The following is a 21,945-nucleotide window of genomic DNA, read 5'->3' as shown; positions in this document are numbered from 1 at the left end:
TCCACTTCATCGGACTTGGCCCAAGTCTCACAACATTCTGCCTGTTAAATCTAATAAATATAGACAGATGTGGCATAAATTAGAATTCGCTGCGAAGCACAGTAAATGACCTTCTCCTTATTTAGTCTTAGCTTGACTAACTTTTCTGATATTCAGTGTATTCGATTTTCATTTTAAAGAGTCATTTGTGTTCGCTTGCCATCAGAGTTTGCAAATTTGTCGATACATTTTTAGATGAATTTGTTATCCTTTTTTCATAATTTTATAATTTGTTCACTGTTTGCTTTTAATAAAAAACCCAGAAGAATAATAAATGCAATTTCTTTTACTTTCAGACCGGGAAATAACCAAGTCCCAAAGCTACGAGTCTATGTCTGTTCTCATATACATACATGAAAGCATGTTCCGGTGAGAGACGCATTAATTAACTCAACTTAACACGTATGTAGGTGTTTCGTACTCCCTGCGGTGGGAATCCCCCTTGAGGTGGGTCCATAAAATGGATTGCCTTGCTGGTCAAACTGGGTCTCGTGTTCGTTTTTGTGGCATACCAAATTTTCATTTTTTAAAGTCTAGAGTAGAAACCCCACCAATTTATTTGATGGGGTAATCAGCCCGGAGAGAACCCATTTAGCTCAACTTTAAAAAGTTCTTTAAAATATTAAACAATATAATTTGATTAATTACAAAAAAGTTCTCGAGCCATCACAGTCTATTTTACCACCACTGCCATTGGAATATTTGATAATTATCTAAAACCCTCAGAAGAAGTCAAGTCAGTGAAAGCGAGTACAAAGCAGCACCGCAATATTAATTAAGTAGGACAAAAGCAAGGAGAACAATGTAAGCCTTAGAGGGGGCGATATAGATTGTGGCTAAATTACCGCTATCGTCTCTTCAGACTTATGTGCTTTCAAACCGATGAAGTTTGAAAGGAGAACACTGTCATTAAATATATTCAATGAGCTACACAGCTCAGAAGGACAAGGATGCAGTTAAACTTCAAGTAGCGACAGAAATCTCTTCAGCTGGATTCACCTGGGATAAGGGGTCTCGAATTCCTTCTCTGGCACTATTATGCTGAGTCATTCAAATCAAATTGCCATTGGCTCGAATTCTGTTGAAGATGCAGATAGAAGGCAAAACTATATTTATTCTGAGAAACTAAACGGTGAATGTAAATGTAGCCACAAGACAGATCCAAATTTAATCATATTTTATCCGATACTTTCCTTTCAATGTCCAAAGAAGTCATCCATGTACCTCTGAAAAAATCAATTTACATACCCCATAAGATTAAGAAGTTAATGGTCTGCAATTTGTCAAGTTCAGATTTGGGCCCTACTTTCAGTTAATTTTTCATTTTTAATTTCGCTGGAAGTCAAGTTTGTCCATGAATACGCGATTAGGGAAACTTTATGAAAAAACTTGAGATTGTTAAACGACATTAATACGATTAATATCTTAGCAACATCTACATACATATATAATACTTTGCAAGCAGCTTTTGGCTTTGTCCTTTGTCCTGGCTTGCTCCTGAAGTTTGGGCATCAGCAGACGCTTTGATGGTCGTTATGCGAGGACAATGCTGAGATGACTTCTTGCAGTATACCAGAATCAGTGACATACTCTTTTTCGACACCTAATAACATTAACTGAATTATTTTAAGAGATTTATTCAAAGAACAGCTCACACCAAAGAGCCATCGACACAAGCTTTTTTTGAAAGCTAACTTAATATAAATATTTCAAAATGAAAGGGAAATAAATCCTTCGGGTACGTATTGTCACCAGCCTTCAAGTCTTTCAACTTTTTGGCTCACTCGAAAATATGTGCAAAAGGGTCTGCTAATGGCGGAAGCGAAGCTTATCCCATAAATCAAATTTAATGAATATTCAAAATCTCTTGTATATAATCTAATTGTTGTTGAAGTGCGCTAAGCCAGCGATTCTCATGAGGCTTACACTCTCTTCTTCTATATAAATGGAGGTTTTAATAAAGTACTCAAAGCCTTCGAAGCTTTTATTGGAGTTATTTATGAATTCATTTATTCTTTTGTTAAATTATATTTGAATTCCTTGTCTTATTTTAGAGATTTTTAATGTTTTCCACAACTGAGGGAATTAATAGTTGAACACTAACTATTAAGGCACGTGTGCCTTGACTGAAAAGTTCCGAAAATCACGAATCACAGCGTGGTCCGTGCATTACTTTGTCTAGAGAGCTTTGCTAATTAATTTTACATTTAAATCACACGTATACAAATTGTTCATGTTTAAATACAGCAGTTCCAGCAAACAATCAGTTGAACAAAAGCCAATGACAATTTGCATGACGATTTCCCAGTCCCGTCCAACTCTTTGCACAGGAAACAATCAATTTCGCGATGTGCGTAGAGGAAGGGCTTCAATTGACTACGCTTAGTGCCTGTTTTGGGTTTTGGCTGTTGGTTTGTTGGTACGCACAATTACGCGGGCAAAAGGCGCATCAAGGCAACGTGCAGAGCCAGGACCCAGCGGATGTGGATGAGGAAATTGCAATAGTGGGAAACCGACAAAACAGAAAAGCGGGAAAGTGGACCGATAGACAGACAGACAAAGTGGCAGCAGTCGTAGTATGCAGGTCCATTTTCGCTTTGGGGAACGGTTAGCAGGACTCACTCAGTTGAGTGCTTTGAAGGAACGTGCCACGAATTTTGGTGACTGTCCAACGATATTGCTTAAACCCCCTGGAGCACTGCACTCAATTTAGTCACGCGAAAGCATTTGCCAACTTAAGGGAATGTAATGCAATATCGAATCCTTTGAAACGTACTCGTACATGAAAGAGTAGTGCTCTAAAAATTATATTTTCTTGCAGGCGCGTCATTTCATTAGGTATCAACTTTTGCACGCCATGTCGTACTTTTCTACGAATTTCAATTTATGTTTATCATTCCACATCATGCTTACTGACTGCTTGGGTTTCCATCTGCTCTTTCCATAAGTAATTAACCTAATTAAGTAATATTAAAATATTTTCAGTAAAGAGATTCGTATTTGGTTTGTTATCATATCAGAAAAATGAATAAGGCTCACGCAGTCTTCTACTTTGGTCTTTACTTTCTCACAGCTACTCCCCGTCTTGTTTTTCTGAAAATTTGGTAATGCCTGCGGCCTCTTGCAGTTGGAAGAGGTTACCATTTCTTTAAGTGTTTCGATAGATAATGTTGGCTGTTTTTTCATGTTATTTGCCTAATTTTGGCAGAGCGGCACATATATCGAGATCCAACATATTATATGTAAAGATTTAATCAATGATGTGTGTTCAACGCATCAAACAATCCACGAAGGCTTGACTTGGGGAAACTTAGATAATCCGAGAGTGGATTTTAAAGACACGCTTCAACTTAAAACATGGAAATTGTGTACAAATTGGGACCAGACCCATAATTCTGAAAGGCCATTATTTCTCCATCTGCTTGGACAAAATCAGCTTTAAATAATAGAGTCCATCACCCATCTTTTATAACCATTCCAGGAAATATATTATTTGGTAATTTAAAGGGAGTTATCCTGCTGCCTTCTATTGATTTATCATGGGCTTTGCTTTATCATTGACAGTCTGTACGTAAAATGAATGATTAATCACTAAGTCATTGAAACAATCAGCTAAGTCGTTTTCCATCTATTTAAATTTACATTGCATTGCTTGGAGGGTTCATCATGAGTCAAAGCCAAAGCCTAAGTGGTCTAAGTGATGACACTTATATTTCAATATAAGTTGCTTCTTGAAAATGTATCTCTGAATTTTTGACATTACTTTGCTTCAAATGATGACCAAAATTGTTTAATTGTGTGCTTCAAAACAGCTACGAGCACACAGATATGTACTATAGATATACATAGTATAGATACTATATACCATAAAGAATTAATTATACTCTGTGTTCCAATCTACTTCCCATGGGATAAAAAGTAAAAAAAAACACCCCGAAAGAGGGAAAACCTTGATGGAGGCGAAGGATATTTTGTACCAACCAAAAAGAAACCACAATTAGTTTTATATACTCCCCACATGTGGATTTTCTGGGGATTTTCAAATGGCAGTGTGAAACCCTAAGCTAATTAATGCGCCTGCTTCAAAGCTTTCTGCCATAAAATACGGTGTGCGGTAGGAAAATAAAATTTCGGTGAATTATGTCTAAGCACTTAAGAAGGTGTTTAAGTCCCCGAGGAAAGGGCCGACACGGAAAGTTTAGTCGGCTGTGTTTCGTATGGGGTATTGAGCTTATGGTTGCTTAAGGAAAGTTAATCTTGTGTCTGCGGAGAAGGATGCAAGGCGGACTCTTTTCCCTAGGCTTCGTTTTCATCGTTTTCTGGCAAATTACATATGTACACACATATATGAAAAATATGGATAAGGATTGATGTTCTCTGACAATGAGGTAAATCACGTACGAATGATAGAACAAGCAAAGGTTTCGTGGAATGATACATATAATATTCTGATATTGATGTTTGTTCATATTTATTGGTGCCAAAATTTCTTGTCAAAAGTAATAAGTGGAAAAACCTCTTAATATATATCAACCTTACATATAGGAGTACATTTATCTCCAGACTCCAAGTCCGCAGTGCGCCAATAATTTCTCATTATTATTTTAAGAAACGGATTTACAGGCAACGACAGAAGAAGAGCAGAAAAAACGTAAGGATATCTGTCGGATGGAATCAGCCTTTAAGCGAATTTTTTTTCTGCGGCGGTCTCCATGCCATATGCCAGACGCCAGAGAAAATAACTGGGAAAACCACACAGTGAGCCACCAGAGGTTTGGTTTTTTACGGCATTTTCTTATTTTCTTTACTACCTTTGAGGCTTCATTAAAAAAGTTCTGTAAAATTCACGGATTATTCCAGTTGGGCAACTTAAGATATGGGAATTGATTAAGGAAAAGTATTTAGCATTATAACTTTAAATTAATTGTCTTGATTTAGTAAGGCATTATTTCTATGTAAAAATACAGCCGAAACTGGTTTCTGATATTTTTCTCTATTCAGAAATTATTTAAGTCAGTTGGGCGCACAACTGGTTCACAGTGGGCTGTAAAATTGTGAATCCTCCTGCTGCCTGGAATACAAATGAAGCGTCAGAAAATATCCGCCAGCAATTGTCTTGTTAGCAGTCAATAAGGTCCTCAAAAAAAGCCATTTGTGATGCCTCAGCTTGCCAAGGATGCCCCCAAACACAGTCTGGTTTGACGTTTTACTATGCCCTATGATTGTGGCACATCTGGCACAGAAAAGACCAGAAAATAGATAGATGGATAAATGGAAATAGATGTATAAAAAATGGACTCGAGCTTGCTGGAAGAATGCATAGCCCTTCACTGCAACAACTTTCTGAAAACTGAAAAGGAGCTGATTTTATGTGTGTATTTTAAGCATTTGAGCATTCTCATCAAGCCACTTAACCTGGAAATAATCAGCTTAATATTCCACAGGGCTTTAGAAGGAATTTAATTACTCTCCATTCTCTGTCCCCCACATTTACGTCTACAAAAGAATACAATTTAAATTACATAAATGAATTATTCATTAAGTTAACGTACTTTACAGGCAAAAATAACAACTAATTCCCTAACTTCAGGCAAGAGAATATTCAAGAAACAACTTGAAAATAAGCAAAATGAATTGTCACATTGTTAGTCTCCTCGTCAGATAAACAAATTTGAGAATGCCGAAAATCACAAAGCAGATTTGGGCCCTTGACCTCAAGGAGCCACGAACGTGCTCGTTAGGAGCCCATTTATGACTAAAGAGAGAGACACACAACAACAAGGCGGGGGACATTCCAGTCCTTGCTACACTGTCCCTTCTGCTTGCAAATTTCTTTGAGAGCGAGATTTCATGAAGCAATCCACCCTTATGTCCATTTATTCAAATATAAAGCGGAGCCTTTTAATTATACGTAATCTGACAAGGCAATATTCAGTAGAGTAATCTCCAACCTTCCAGTCTCTGAGCTCATTCAATGTGGGAGGAGCATTATAGGAGCACAATTAATTATGTGGCCGACCAGAAAGGTTTTCATGTTCAATCAGGCACTAATCAATGATGTCGATTTTTCACCTGAGAGGCAACACCCAAGTCCCCAAACGGAAATTAATTGGAAATACGAATTTCCTATTTCTGCCAGTGGGAGCGAAATAACTTGCAGACCTGCTCTTTGGAAATTGGCATCAATCCACAATATTGTAGCTGCTAAAATGATAGATTCAAGCATGTGTGTATACACCCAAAGGCGGTAAAATTGGAACAGGTGCAGCGCTTTTCTGATATTTGGGTGTTCTATACTTTTAATTAGGAGCTTAATGAAGCCCTCAATTAAAATACACATAGGCCACAGGTGCTCCAATTAGTACCTTATAATTCATTTATTTAATATTACCTATCAAAGATATACGTTAACCATACTGTGCTTATTTAATTTTTAGCTCCTGGCACATTGTGCCACATTAAACGCATTCTCTGCAATGTAAACAGCAAAAGCTAAAAATAGGAGACCAAAAAAATAAATAAAAACAACGAAAACAAATGCAAAGCCAAACAAAGAACGAACAGGAACTTAATTATGTTCGATAATGTAATCAAAAGTAGGTTTTACTTCCAATATTTCTCAGATAAATCTAAACATATGCATGGCCCACAATTTATACCTTGGCGTATTCCACAGAGATATATATGTATATGTATTTAAATTATTCTATATAAGCGTCTAGTTTTTTGACTGATTAGCCGGATATGAATTCAACTTGTTTAACTTTAAGAACAGGACGCTGAAGCTAGAACATAAATTTCAGGCCTGGATCTTAAAAATGACACTCACAGAAGCCAGCAGACAGTCCGCCACTTATGGCTGTCTCGACTCGACAAATTTGTTCTACTTTTGGGCTAAGAAACACGGACATAATCATGAGCATCTTCATCATCATGGGAGCAGACATTTTTGATTTGGGCATTGACCGCAGAAAACTGAGGCGAATTCTTAAAGCTGTACCAAATTCCATTTATCTAAGGTAAAGAATATTCTTTGGGCCAAATACAAGCAGTGATATGATGTAAAACCCTGTCGAGATGCTAATGACAGCGACATTTGTTTGTGTTCCTGTCAGCATCCACTTGACGCTTTCAGTGTTCGTTCGGTCTGTGGTCACATCAGCACCTGACACATATCAGTCGCAGTTTGAGGAACAGCGGAGTTGTGGGCTACATGTGGTGACGGCTATGGAGATGCCGACAGGACAGGTGCTTGTCAAGGGAGGGTCGTTTAAATGTGTATCCACAGTGGGGCATATGAATTTGAAGATATTTATCTGAACTACTTATATGAATTTTTATATACTTATCTGTTAGATAAATCGGGAATATGAAAGCTTCAAGGATAAGAGGACGTTTCAATATGCTTAAATCTATTATGAACTGGACAAATTATTATAAACTCTAAAATGTATTCTTTAATTTATTTTCTTTCCATTCCGGACCTCACTTTGAGAAGCGTTTTCTACCCCAGGCACCATTGGAGTGTTAAATTTGTTTTCCTTTTCATGGTTTTTTCTGCGCCGACTCCGACCGCCTGCGTCACCGTCAGCAGCGCCGCATCTGCCTCAGTTGCTGCCTCAGCTGACGACCACTGCTCTCTCCGTTTCACGCAACGAAACAGTACGGGGGAGAATGTAATTCCATGTACCTCAGCTACGTAGTGAAATTCGTAACGTGACACGTGTCTGTGGTAGAACAACAAAGAATCTGAAAAACAATTACAAATACAAATAAGCTGCGGCGGGAAATTAACGATTGAAAAGGGCAGGAAGCACACACTTAAGTTATTTTTGTTCTTTTTAAATTAACCAGACTACTATTCTTACCTAGTCATTGGAAAATATCAAAAAAGAGGCCGCCCTCGGAGAGCGTTTTATTTTTAGGGACATGTTATGTCCAAGCAGCGCTACGATTGCATATTTAAAGGCTTTTAACCTACAATTACTCGCGTGTGTTTTACTTTAACCCCTCTTCACCTGAGCTTGCCCTTGCTGGGAAAATAATTTTAATATTTGTTTAATGAAAGTCCTCTTATAAAGTTAAATCGTATTGGGTTTTGCCTTCATCATTCTTACTACTACACACTACTATATGTTTAGCAAAAAAGTTCGAATGCCTGTACTTTTATAAATTCATGCAAATCACCAATTATAGTGTTAATTAAATATATCTCAAATAAAGTGTTCGTTATAAATAAAACAAAATTAATAAAATAAAGTTGAAGCAAAATCTCCTGATTTTTTATATAACAACATTAATTCTGTAACAGGGGAAAAAAACGACTTACAGAAGGGAATTTTGGGGAGCGGGATATCTGCGTTCGAGCTTTCATTTAAATTATAAACTACTTTTCAGGCTCTGATAACTTTTGACGACGTGCCTGTGGTGGGCAGTAATTGATTTTGCTTAGCTTTCAATTAACAGCCACAATTAGTCACTGTTTTGTCAGTCAGGTCAGTTGCTTATTCTTCCTTGGTCGCATATTTAATTGTCTAGACATTTAAGTTCCTGTATAGATTGCTTTGGAGGCAGCTCTGAACTGAATTGAACTGAACGGTAAACCACAACATCCATTCCATTCGCCATTTTTAATTCCATTTGCACAGGAACAATGGGCTACGAAGGTACGAGTATAAAAGACTGACTGCCACCAAGGAGCCGTTTATCATTTTAACAGCTTGCCATTACAGGATTGATAGGAAACGTCTCAAAGTGCGAAACGATTTACAAAGGTTGTACAACCCTTAAACAAGAAAAAAAACCAACTTCGAAATGGAAAAGAAAACTACGAAAAAAATAACCTAAAGGCAATCGGAAGGTAAGCAGCAGAAGAGAAGCACCTTTCTCTTCTTCTGACATCGAATGAGGTCTTAAAAAGGATTTCCATGCTGAATATTTGAGTTTATTTCGTGACAGAAATTGGATTTCCATGCTTCCACCTTGTTCGCGCTTCTCAGGTGGGGAATTGACATCATTGATGGGTGTCAGATTGAATATGAAAAACCGTTCGTTGCTGCCACATAACAAATTGAATTGCTTTGATAACTTTGAGATTGTTTGTCTTTATCTCTTGAACATTTTTTATATGTACATCTGTATATATTTATATTGATATAATATTGTACAGATGGAAACTAGGACGGCCCAACAGGTTGTGAAGCTGCTTTATTTCTTATAAGAGTTTTATTTATTTTTTTGTGGCATCAATTTATTGATTATCTTAAACCTGCATTTATTGGAAAACAATGTTAAGGTCAAATTGCATCGATAGCATCTAAGGTTTTAGCTAAGAAGAGTCAGACTCCGACGTGGTTTCAGTCAAATCATCATGCTCTCCCAGTATTTCTGGCTGGCTTTCTGTGTGGCTTGGATCTGTGTCCGTATCTGACTCGGAAGAGCCCGAAAGTTCGTCAGAATTCGAGGCCGAAGAGCTTTGATCTGTGTCCGTATCTGATTCGGAAGAGCCCGAAAGCTCGTCAGAATTCGAGGCCGAAGAGCTTGTATCTGTCTCCGTATCTGATTCGGAAGAGCCCGAAAGCTCGTCAGAATTCGAGGCCGAAGAGCTTGAATCTGTATCCGTATCTGATTCGGAAGAGCCCGAAAGCTCGTCAGAACTCGAGGCCGAAGAGCTTGGATCTGTCTCCGTATCTGATTCGGAAGAGCCCGAAAGCTCGTCAGAACTCGAGGCCGAAGAGCTTGGATCTGTCTCCGTATCTGATTCGGAAGAGCCCGAAAGTTTGTCAGAATTCAAGGTCGAAGAGCTTTGATCTGTGTCCGTATCAGATTCGGGAGAGCTCGAAAGTTCGTCAGAATTCGAGTCCGAAGAGCTTGAACCTGAACTATCCGTGTCCTCGGAGTCAGAATCTGAAGGCGTGCCCAGATCTTCACTCTCATTCAGAACGTTCAAAGGTTGGACAGAAATCAAGGCCGAAGAGCTTAGAAATGAATTATCCATATCCTCGGAGTGAACAGTTGACGACGCGCCAAGCAACTCGATCTCCAGCGGATTTCTGAAATGATCGGCAGGATTAAAGGCTGTATCTTTGGAGCCATCAGCCAAAGACAAAGGCTCGACAATATTTCCGACGGCCTCCGCTATATCCTCACGGTGCTTGCGCTTCAACAATTCGTCCTTGATCAAATCTAGAGCAAAATGATTATATTCGTAGTTTCTGTCACTCACACAGCGGCATTTCTTACCGTAACCGGTCATCAGCAGCTTATCCAAAACGTCGGGCTCATAATTCGTGATGCGCCCCGACTTCAGTAGATTTTTAATGACAATGGTGTCATGGCGCACATCCAATTTCTCTACGGGCATATGAAACTTTGGAAACTTTGATAGAGACATTTTCACGGGATTTGCACTTCAGGGCGCAACGAATTAACTTGCAATTATATGTGACCCGTGACTTTTGACGTTTAATGCATAGGTAATGCTATCAGGTATGCTCCGAATGCAGCTATCGATGGAATCCCAAATTCGCAATCCCACGGAATAAAACATTCGTCGCTTTGCTCCTTGTTATTTTTGGCTTAAAACGCATAACAAAAAAAAAAAACGCATATGTTTTCATAAACACTTTGAACTAATTTGTAAGCAAATCCTGCTGAGTCATGTACACCAGGTCACACTAATAGATGGACCCCCAACACAACAACACAGCAGTGAAAAAAGTAGGCCCGTAGCACATTTTTTAAATTTTATTGGGAATAATTCGGCTTATGGAATGGTTCTCTTTTTGTATTGGTATTTTAATGCTAATAGCTATTAAATCTACGTACATACATATATCTCCCTCTATATCTGCGCGAAACTGTGGAGAAACTTATTTTGTAATTATTTTAAACATCGATTGCTTGTGGCATACATCGATATCTAGTTTTTAAATTCTCTTCGAATCTTTGTGAAGAAAGGGAGACACAAATACATATACAGGCAGATAGTAAAATTATTAAGCGATAGAGAAAAACCTGAAGACCAGAAATAATTATATTTTTCTTTGAGGTTTTTTCTCTCGAAACATCGACGTTTTTCGTTAGCTAGCAAAAATATTATGAGACGCGTGCAGTCAACCAACATTTTGATTTTGCTGTCAAAATACAAAGTCTCCGAAAATCGACAAACCGTTTGCTTCTAAGGAAATTGTAAATTATCTCTATCCTCGATTTAATCTACCTACGCCGGTATTTCTGCTTTAAAATGATTCAAAATTTACCAACTGAGATCATTGACAAAGTGTTTGGATACCTGAAAGAAAAAGAAAAACTGATTTTGGCCCAAGTAAACAAAAGGCTTGAATGCACCTATGCTTACCACGTTCAAGAAAAATATAAGTTACTTTTGGTCAGCGAAGACATAAACTCGGCTGGGTTCTATACAGACACCGAATTACGTGTTATTCTGTCTTCATGCGGATCAACTGTTAGTTTTTTTTCAATACAATGTACTGAGGTTATGGAGCAACTAGGAGAACTAATAGAAAAGTACTGCATTAACCTCAGATATGCCTATTTGATGATAACAAATGAAAATTTCAATGCGTTCAAACGTGTTTTAAACATGAAATGCATAGAAATGCTTTACTTAGAATGTTCCCATTATCGCGGAACGGATCTCATCCAGTACGTAAATCCATACTGTAAAGAATTGAAGCTAGAGAACATTTCGATGGCCCAGGGTAAGAATTTTAATCTACTTAGTTCGATGTGAATTTCCTCGACGAGTGCTTTAAATTTATTTCAGAGCATCACATACGGGAACTGATTCATTTGGAAAAATTGTATGTGGAATCGTACCATGTACAAAATATTTTCGAAATATGCTCCCATCTTCCGAAACTTCGCGAATTGACTACTAACAGTTTTGTATATCCACCCGATTTAAAACAGGATTATTTATATCCTGAATTAGAAAAGCTGACACTTCAGTATTTCGCAATTAAATTAGATTTGCCAATATGTCCGAAACTAAAACAATTGATGTTGATTTTTACTGTGAGCTACGTTGAAAACATTGGTGACATTATTTCAAAGTACGGAAACACATTAGAGCGTCTAGATTTATCGCCTGTGGCTGGTCGAGACAAATTCCATGCGGAGCAAATAATAATAGTTCTCAGAAAATGTAAGCGCTTAAAGTTACTTAGCACCACAAATGCAATTATACGATACTTATTCGTCGAGTTTCTGGGATCATTAATTACCGTTTTGAAAGAAAATGGTTTTAACACAGAGAGACGTCTGAAATTGGAAGGGGACTTGTGTGAAGTCGTGCAGCTTAAGCTGGAATTGGTGAGTATTTGATTTGGGTAAAATTTAACCGGATTGAAACAATTTTTGTTTCAGATGGAAAAGTTCCCAAATTCCGAAGTGTGGAACTTGATTACGCTGAGTCAATTCATATATTAACTGCACCATCAAGTCGCCCATGCTAATCGAATACAACACTAATATATAAGTTAATTGTTCGCAAGCCAAAATAAAACAAAAACAGAACAAGAGAATAAAGGAATTAATGAGAGAATATCCACTGGACTGAAACAATTGCGAGAATGTATTGCGTGTGAGGTGACATCTATGCGATCTGCAGAGAGGGTACCATTTTATATCCAGTTCACCCAATAAATTTGTCTGGCCAAGGGAAAGCTGGGAAATTGATAAGGAAGGGGGAGATAGAAAGGCTATGACCACGTTGAAAATGAAACAAGGCCAGCTAAAAACAGTGAGGATGTTAGCCACTTATTCAGGACATGGGGCGAGCCGACCAACATAATTTGTAACAGAACAAGAGTGGGTAAAAACCACACATAAACATGGCACGAATGATGGCATCCTGCCCGTCGTTTTAGTCCTTATTCCTTTCCCGAAATATGAGCAAGCAAAGTAGCAGAGCAATTAGAAAACAAAGTCAAGAAACAAGAAACAAGAGAGAACTTAAGATGTTTCATTTCCCACTATGACTCGACAGAACAAAAGACTTGTTTACTTGGGATTGTTGCTGCTTATTCATCTTACCGTCATGCAGGTGCTCTTTGGTTGCTTTGTATTCAAAAATATAATTTAATATTTACACATCGGCGGAAAAAGCAACCATGACAGAGCTGAAATTACTAACACGCATTTGTTTTTGCAAAAATCCCTCCCACTTGGCTGTCTTCCCCGCCTGATGCTCTGTTTTCCCGCTGTGGTGCCAGCTTTGCTGCACTACGCTCCCCAATACCAAATACCCCAAGTTTACCCAGGACCATGAGTAGAAATCGTGCTGTAGCGTGGCCTTTTACTCTTCGAGTTTCACCATCTGATGGCTCGTTGCTGATACACTTTCCATGTAATCAATGACAACAACTCCGTCCCTCGCTGATAATTTTTTACTCTTTGTATAATTTGGTTGATCCGTTCTATGTTTTATCGGATTATCTAGTTTGCACTTCACTCTAACATCGTGACTACAGACGAGCATACTCAGGCTTTCGTCAGTGCCACAAATATTATGAAATTTCCCCACTAGCACAGATGGTGTGGAAAGTGCCTGGCAAGCAATTTTACAGGGCACTATACTCTCCCATTTTGGCAGGATTCGCTTGCTTGTGCTAACAAGGTTTGTTGCTGCTTGCTTTGTGCTCTTATAGTTTTTCTTCTTTTCTTTTTAATCCCAGAAGTCAGTGGGCACGACTTATGTATTTCCCTTTTGCGTTTGAACTACTCTCGTAAACTTTCTGCAACCATTCTTCTTTTAAAAGCTTTGAATTTCGTTGTTCCTCTTTTGTTTTTTGTTTATGCTATTTTGGTGTTTTTTTATGTTCTGGAAAAATATTGTTCTACTTATTTTTTTAGATTCATCATTTTTTTCAGACCATTTCAAAGTTTTTACAGCCCAGTTGGAATGGTCCATTTCATTCGCTCGATCTCACTTAATTCTTATCAAATTTCTTTTGAAAATTAGCCTTACACCTAAATATTCTGGTGCTAATTGGCTTCCATGCTCAAAATCCAATGCCACTTGCATTTTATGACAGTTACTAAGCCAATTCCTGAATGTTTGTAATAGAATCTTGCCCAGGGCAATGGCATTGTCTACGACAGAGAGGTAGAACGGAAATAAAGAAAAACTAAGAAAACTCACTTCTACTATACGGGGCTGCCAGTGAAGGCAATGTTGAGTTCCTGCTAAGTGGATGTAAAACGATTTGACTTGGTGACAACTTTATTTCCGCCTCTACCTTTTGCTCCAAAGAAGTGCAGAGAAAAAGAGTACAGAGAAATAAAAAGTCGTGTACATTCAGACCTCTAACGATTGAATTTCCTGGTAGATAGGAGAACGCGTCGTCAGAAATGAAAAATTGTTGACAAATGAAGATTTTTAAGGGAAAACCAAGCACGGTCGTCGGCCACTGCAAATAAGTGGCCATACCTGACCAGAGCATTATGCAAATGAGCGGGCAAGTGGGCAGGCACGCTTGTGGCTCCTGTGATTTACGAAATTTTGTGGCTCTGGGCGTTGGCCTATTTGGGTAATGTTTTGCCTTTAATTTAGGAAAAACTTCACATCCTAAAAGAACGAAAGACAAGCCTTGAAATAGGTTTGATGAAGTGTTCTCCCATAATTCCCACCTTGCGGAAGGAAATGGTTTCGGAAATAGGAAGTCGGCGAATTTGCTTACAAAAACTTCGTATAGATTGCCTGCATAGCGGGTGGTTTGCGTATATTACACTCTACGGAGATGAGAAACAGACTCTGCCTTAAATTTTCATGTCGCCTCTTAGAGATCCTCAAGATTTGTCGTGATTTACGTGGAACAAAAAAGGATTTAAAATGTTTCGGAGATGAAAACGAGCAAATGGCCGCCATTAAAATGTAAGTTTCTCTCGGTCTTTCCATTCCCCGGTAAGGGACAACCCCCCAATGCCATTTCCACCTAATTCCAACAAAATGTCGCGCAGTTATTAAAATCCTCAGTACCGCCCACAGAACCCACCTTCCTCTTAAACATGTGCCCGTCGAGTGTTAATGAATTTTGGCATGAATAATTATGTAAATTTATTCGGTTTTTATTAGCCGGGCCTGGGCCTGGGCCTGTGCCGTGTGCTTCATTCAATTGTCCTTGTTCATTTTTGGGTTCTTTTGATTATTCTTTGACTTTAAAAAACGTGTTTTTATTTTGTTTGCATATTAAAGTTTATCCATTAAATTCTGTATAGAATAATGCTGACTTTAAGTAAAGCAAGGAATGGTTTTGCCAGTAAAAATTCTTAATGAATTTAATGAGTTGACGTTGGGGAAATAAACAAAAGTTGGGAAACACTTTTCATCTCTCATGGGGCAAAGTCCGACATTAGATGCCCCAAAAATTCAACGGAACCGTAACGACGCTGATATTGAAAAAGGTTTCGTGAACCCCGCTTTGAGGCCTCGTAAATTCAATAAAGGTTCAGAGATTGTTTTTCTAAAGCAATAAAAAGCTAAAAGCAAACAAGGAAACAACGTCGGAAAGGGTAATAAGTGACCTTAAGCGTGGTGGGATAAGTGGGTTTGTTATAAAATATCAATCATTGTTATGAAGAGTACGTCACATAAATATTGGCTTGTAGTACTATTCCCCTAATATATGGATAAAGCAATAAAATTATCACTCTGTTATATTATTTTGTAAGCCAGTATTTCTGGACCAGGTGAGACCTTCCATTATACCGAAAGCTTTCATTCCTTTTTCAACTTTTCATTCCATTCAACCATCAAAACAGGCGATGCAGTATCAGAAGCTGAGACTTTAAATTCTCTCAGCCAGCTACGTGACCTAAATAAACCCAATTTGCCGTCTACCACCATTTGTGGCCATCTGTTTCATTGCGTTTTCAGACTAGATTTTTTTCTGCTGACGGCATTTTAAGCAAACTTTTTTGGTGTGCCAGGAACGAAAGAAGGAGGTGTAGGAGGTAGAGTTTACTCTTTCTGTGGTCGCAGACATTTTTGCACAATTTTCCAAGTCTACCTTTGGCCGAGGATACCACACTCAATGTGCACCTTTTTGAGCCAGGTAGCAGTCACTGAAATATGAGTAGATTGGGGTCGAAGTGAGGAGAAGGACGGATTTTAGCAATGGCTTTTTAGTTTGCTTTTATGACAGTGCGCCGTTTACAAAAATGTCAATCACCTTCTGATCCACCATCTCCATTGCAGTCCATTGTTTTAAAAAGTAATAAAGAAATATTTTGGTTCCCTGTAGCGGATTTTATTACTAAAATGTAACTAACGATGGGGTTAAAAATGTAAAAAAATGTATGAAGTATCTAAAATTCTTTGCGGTCTGTTTCAAAATGGTTGCCAAGCTGTTGATTGGAGTGAAAATAATTAATTACGAAATAATTAAAGCGATTTTAAGCATAATCGGAACATAATTTAGATGTGGTTTCTTTATACAACCAAATCTCATGCAGCAAAAAAAAAAAAACACCAAACAAACATTAACCTAGAAAATAGGTATCAACTGCGGTTGAAAACCAAATTGAGGTATTTTTTACTTAAAAAATGTTGTTGGCAAACAGCATTTTATTGTCGCTCTGTGTATTTTTTGTGTACTCCCTTTAATATGAACAGTAAACTTGGAAACAATAAATAAAGTGAATAAATTAACTAAAAATATATGGAAACATCTATCTTATGTCACCTTTATTGCCGCATCATCTCTGAACATCAAGGTTTTAACTTTGTAACTAAGCCACTACAGCTTCGATAGTAGTTCGATTTTACTCACTACATATGATAGAGGCCTTGGCTGCCACCCAGAGAAGGGGGAGTACTTTTATTATGATATCGACAATATTCAATCCCAAATAGACTGAAGTTTTTTATGGCTTATTCAATTATGTACTTGTATGGCTGACCATAAATTCTAAGGTTTTTTGTCTCTAGAAGACGGTCATCTCGGACTTTCATGTATTTTTCCACAACTTAAAACTCTTTAACTTCTTCTTCTTCAACACATTATCCCCTTGACTGGACTCGCTTTGGCTGGTTTTGGCTTGTTTTTGGCAGGGCCGCTTATTGAAAAACTTTCCCCTTGTCATCTTCTGTGGATCGTCTTACTGCAAAAGTTTCACTTAAATGGCAACAACTTTCTGCATTTTCAATGGTATTTTAGAATTCGCTGTAAGTTTCGCCTGCTTTTTCATTCCAGCTGTGGAAAAACAAAAGTAAAAAACTTGTACAAGTTCATTATTTGTTCGGAGCACGCCTTAATTAGTTTTGCATTTCAGATCTAAAACAAACTAACTTGTAGTGGGCTCTTATTGCTTTCAAAATGAATATTTTAAGCGGGGAGTTTTTCTGCTGCTGGAAGGAAGGTCTTGTCGTGCCTTAACTTCTTTGTAAATTAATAGTATTGAAGAGATTGTATTTCTAAACAATTTTTTAAAGTAACACAAGGTAGAGTTCATTGTTTTTGTATAATTCGGGTGCCTTCTTTGTTTCCATGTTAAATATTGGAATCAATTGTTTATTAAAATCCATTTTTCATATTTTCAATGGAGAAGCGGGGCTCTTTGTGCCCTTTTCTGCAGGAGGTGGTTCTTCCCATTCCCATTCGCAATTTATTGGACAGCACTATTTGTTGTTATTTAAAAATTGTTTATGAGCAATTAAATCAATCCGTTTCCCAACCAAATGGCCTATCATATAGAGAGCTATGGATTTAAGCAGGCACTTCCCTTTAGGCCACAGAATCTTGGTCAGAATTGTAGTAAGCGTTCTCAGCTTCATTGGCGAGGATATTGTTAATATATTATTCAATAAATACATGGTTGAAAGAAAACGCCCTATCATAAATAGATGTCCCTTCAAATGCAGTGTAACGAAAAAGTTAAACTCTTTCCATTTTACTCTATATATACAGTGTATATACAGAGTTGCATTTGCCACTGAATTTCCAGGTGAATTTTGAGCTTGAATTTCTTTGGCCGTATTCTACCCAGCACTCCACAATTGCTTTCTTTTAATTAAAAAGCCAGAAAAGTGAAACGTTTTGACAACTTTAACTTTCAGACCACAAAATAGCCAGGCTCTTAGGCTGTTATTCCTAACTGTTATTTTCTCATACACACATATGAATTTCCTCTATAGAGGAGCATTAATTAACTGTATTTAACACGTTGGCATTTCGACCTCCCTTAGAGGAGAGCTCGCTCGCAAGGCTGTATTTGGCTGTATAGAATTAATTGCCTTTTTGGTTAGACCCTGTTTTTGTGACCTGAAAACTTTCGGAGTTGGAAGGTCTTCCGCAGGCACTTCAATAAGTTATATGTCATAGGCCGAAGCCAAGCCGAGGAACTTTGGGGTAAAACATGGAAATAAAAATGAAACAGAAAAAATGTCATATGGGCAGGAATACACGTAATCACGGATTATTTGATAGGACCCAGTTGCAATGTTGCAGATTGTTCTCAAGAAGAGCAAAAGAGTATGGAAATCCCAACCATTTAATGTCTTTTTCAAAGTTCTTCGACGGAGCTAACTGAGAATTGTGTCGGATTTGCCCTTCTCACTTTCACTTGCTGGCCAGACTGCGCTGCTCTTTTGACCACTGAAGTGTATAAGTGTGGAACGAAAAAAAGGGGACGCACACACAATGGCAGCATCCAGAGGCAGACACGGCGAGACGGGCATCGATATTGGTGCAATCAACCGATTGCGGTCGAGAGTCATTGAACATTGCACAGACGTCCACATATATTCTCGTACGAGTATATCTAATTGATGTCAATGGCTTTTCAGGCTGAAGGCATTGCATCATACAATCATCAACGTCTAAATTAGCCTGCCAGACAGAGCATGAGGAGGTTTCGATTTGATAAAGTGGGTTATATGTATAGTGGAACGTCCAAATAGGCAAAAGTCTCATATGCGTGAAATTAATATTCAATCCCCTAAATACTCCCACGAAACCGTATAAATGGCCTCAGATGTCGCCACATTGATTGAAAACTTTTAAACAGCTAGAAGAAAAGTTTGAGTGCTTTATAGATGGAAGCATGGCCAAAAGCACTACTGCAACTAGCTCCACACTCACATGGAATCCTTATCGAGGACCCAACTCAATGTAAGCTCCCTGGTCAACACAGGATATGGGCAGAGTTCCATTGTTGTTGTTTTTTCACCATTTCTATGTGTGGTAAAAGGTTCTCAAAAAAATAGCTGAGCACGGACCATAAAAAGTCAGAGCCATTAGAAGCTAATTGGCCTTGAAAGCACATCCCATGGATAGCTGGGCATCGAAAATGGTAAGCTATAGTCTGCATAATGTATAAGGGGCTTATCCCATAGGCATATTTATTATGAAGGTCGCTCAATCATTCTTCTCCTCTCTGACCGAATTTCAATACAAATTTAGCAATGAGTTCCCGAAAATTTAGTGGAATATTGAAGGAATCATTGAAGCATAACTTGCAGTTAATTTTAAATTTACGTCATGTGGGGTTTTGTCTTTAAATATCAAATTAGGGAACTGTTAGGGATTTGGGTCTGAAACTGTTCAATCTAGCTTGCGAAACTAATTTAATGTCCTGTCAAACAACACAACGATGAAGGTTTTTGTTTGTTTGCTCATAGATATAGCTCTTCCATAATTGACTTTGACTTTGTCAGCTGCCACAGGAAGTTGACTGTCCAGTCGTTGGTTGGTTGCCTCCGGTGCTCATTCGATTGTCCCTGGGACGAAGCCAGGACGTAGCCACAAAACTAAGCAGAAACTGCAGTAGTTTCTCCAACGAAATATCGATGGTCGTTAAAAGAGGACAATGGCAGTCTCCTGGCGGGATACGAAACACAGTGGGAATGTAGGTATGTATATAAGGTAGTTATAGAGCATATACCAGACTGAGTCTACAAAACTGAATGTTGAAAGATGGTAAAGAAAATGAACAAAAAGTAGCCCTTAATTGGCTAGAGATGAGGAGCGACGGAGGAAGAAAGGAGGCGCCATCGACTTCTGTTTCCGATTTATTCTTTTTTTTCAAACTGGCGCCCAGCCAGAGCAGAGTAAGAAAATGTGCTTGGCAGCTCATTCGACTGCTTACTGACTAATTTGCAAATGGATACAAATTTCATTTGATAAATGTTTTAATAGCTTAAAGCGGATTGGAACTCTTACAGTTGCACATAGTTATTATATGTAATTTTGTTATTATTATTATTATATGTTATTTTGGTTTCACAGAACTTAATTGCATTAACTGAACTCAATAGTTCCAGTAGTTCAATCACAGTCGGTACAGTATGATCATTTAAGATCACATCACATTAATGCACAGAACTTGTGGCTATACAGAATATCACACATACGCCTTGTGGCCTTTTGTGATTTACTTTTCTCTTCTTGTTGAAAATAGTAAAGGGATTTTTTTATTTTAAATTATTCACTTTTCTAGCATAACGCCGGGACATGCTCTTTAGGCATACCTATTCCGTCATTAATAGCCAAAAGTATTAACAACCTGAAGTAATTTTTTTGGGGATGTTTCGAACAGGGCTCAAACATGTTCATGTTGACCTGACAAGGCATGTGGGCTGCCATCCTAATCACATTTTAATGGCTTACATATTCGACAGTTTTTTTTAATATGCAACGGTATCGAGGTGCTCATGACTGCCACTGACGATGATGGCGGCAGAGACAGTTGCCAGGCACAGTTATTTAAATGGAAAGTTTTGCCACAGCTTAAAGAAGTGTCTGGAATGTGTTTTTTTCAACATCAGGGAGCTATCTTCAAAACTACGGACTAGAATTAGGTCTTAGTTAAATAAATTAATCGATTCATTTCATCCCCTTCCGTGATCGTAATCAATCGTAATGACAACTAAAGAAAAACATTGACAAAAAACTCGGAGCAATCTTTCGGACTGTTCTCTAATTTTTCACAGTCTCCAACCACAATCTTGCCATTTATTCAGAAGGTAAGAGCCGAAGTGGAAATAAAAACTTACAGTGAGCCATAACAGGTTTTCATATTCAATCTAACTCAGAACCAGAGGTGCTATACGAGCAAGCTCCCATATACGGGCTTCCTTTTGTGGGACCCCAGATGTGATAATAAAATGTGTATAAAAGCATACAGTACGAGACAAAGACATAAATGGAATCAGAGAATAATAGAAGGCAGCAATGCAATAGGCAGGCAACATGAGCATACAAGAATGGACAATGAATGGGACTACGGGAGAGAGGGAACCCAATAGAGATACTCCATCATGGCAAGCAGGTCCCAAATGACTCATGCGTTCCACACAACGTATACGCACGGTGCACTCAGAAAAATGATTAACAGTTACGTTTGTGTGTGTTTCTATTGCATATGGAATGAAATAAATTTTAAGAATTGTTGGATAATTTAAAGGCATTCATATATCATTATTTTATGTTAGTAACGATAAGCAAGCATTTTTACTAGACAGTTGTTCGCCTCTGAAAATGCATATATATTACTAACCGAAATTTAGCTTAGATTCCCAGAAATGGGACAGTGGAGATGCCCTTCGGTTTGTTTGTTCGCTGCATTTACAACCGTTTTGTATGACTAACAGCCTGCCAAAGCAAAGCAACATCTTTTACGTCCTGTGTCTGAGTCACTTCACTGGGTTGTTCAAACAGGAGACGCTGACAAAAGCCCGAACGCTCGAGGGAGAACAGCAGTTGCCTCAAATGAGATGGGGAAACTAGGGCAATTCGGGCCTGGAATTTAAAGACCAGCAGTCCTTATCGTTTTGTATGCGTTCTCCTTAATTTAAGTAATCTACTAGTAAACCACTGAATTGCAATCCACCTGTTCGGCTGACCGTGAAAGGGTCATCTTTTTTAGAGGGTTTGATCCCTT

The 21,945-nt window shown here is 38.2% G+C and overlaps 2 protein-coding genes and 2 long non-coding RNA genes across 6 annotated transcripts; 2 read left to right on the top strand and 2 right to left on the bottom strand.

The window, feature by feature from the left end:
• Positions 1–9,231: 9,231 nt before the first annotated feature.
• On the bottom strand, positions 9,232–10,595 carry LOC6897504 (suppressor protein SRP40-like). The gene is made up of 2 exons (XM_002137617.3): positions 10,282–10,595; positions 9,232–10,224 (listed from the first exon to the last, which is right to left on the bottom strand). Exons 1-2 carry the CDS (start codon positions 10,430–10,432, stop codon positions 9,368–9,370), a joined length of 1,008 nt encoding a protein of 335 aa, XP_002137653.2. The 5' UTR covers positions 10,433–10,595; the 3' UTR covers positions 9,232–9,367.
• A 568-nt stretch (positions 10,596–11,163) lies between these two features.
• Positions 11,164–11,532, bottom strand: LOC117183248 (uncharacterized). The gene is made up of 2 exons (XR_004468381.1): positions 11,399–11,532; positions 11,164–11,332 (listed from the first exon to the last, which is right to left on the bottom strand). It is a non-coding gene; the product is annotated as an uncharacterized lncRNA (long non-coding RNA).
• LOC26533404 (uncharacterized) lies at positions 11,254–12,727 on the top strand. Of its 2 annotated transcripts, XR_004468380.1 has the most exons (4): positions 11,254–11,762; positions 11,828–12,208; positions 12,317–12,375; positions 12,430–12,727. XR_004468380.1 is itself a non-coding variant. In XM_015182183.2 (3 exons), the coding sequence occupies exons 1-3, from the start codon at positions 11,285–11,287 to the stop codon at positions 12,490–12,492; spliced, it is 1,089 nt and encodes a 362-aa protein (XP_015037669.2). In that variant the 5' UTR covers positions 11,254–11,284; the 3' UTR covers positions 12,493–12,727. The 2 variants fall into 2 exon arrangements, 1 of the variants encoding a protein (XP_015037669.2); XM_015182183.2 differs by having other exon boundaries at positions 11,828–12,375.
• A 6,842-nt stretch (positions 12,728–19,569) lies between these two features.
• On the top strand, positions 19,570–21,453 carry LOC26532465 (uncharacterized). Of its 2 annotated transcripts, XR_001451800.2 has the most exons (4): positions 19,570–19,662; positions 19,721–19,915; positions 20,938–21,028; positions 21,098–21,453. It is a non-coding gene; the product is annotated as an uncharacterized lncRNA (long non-coding RNA). The 2 variants fall into 2 exon arrangements; XR_004468472.1 differs by having other exon boundaries at positions 19,631–19,915.
• Positions 21,454–21,945: the final 492 nt, after the last annotated feature.

Source organism: Drosophila pseudoobscura, chromosome 2 (genome assembly GCF_009870125.1).
Source record: "Drosophila pseudoobscura strain MV-25-SWS-2005 chromosome 2, UCI_Dpse_MV25, whole genome shotgun sequence".
Classification (NCBI taxonomy): Eukaryota; Metazoa; Arthropoda; class Insecta; order Diptera; family Drosophilidae; genus Drosophila; species Drosophila pseudoobscura.
This window is presented reverse-complemented; position numbering and strand designations above follow the sequence as displayed.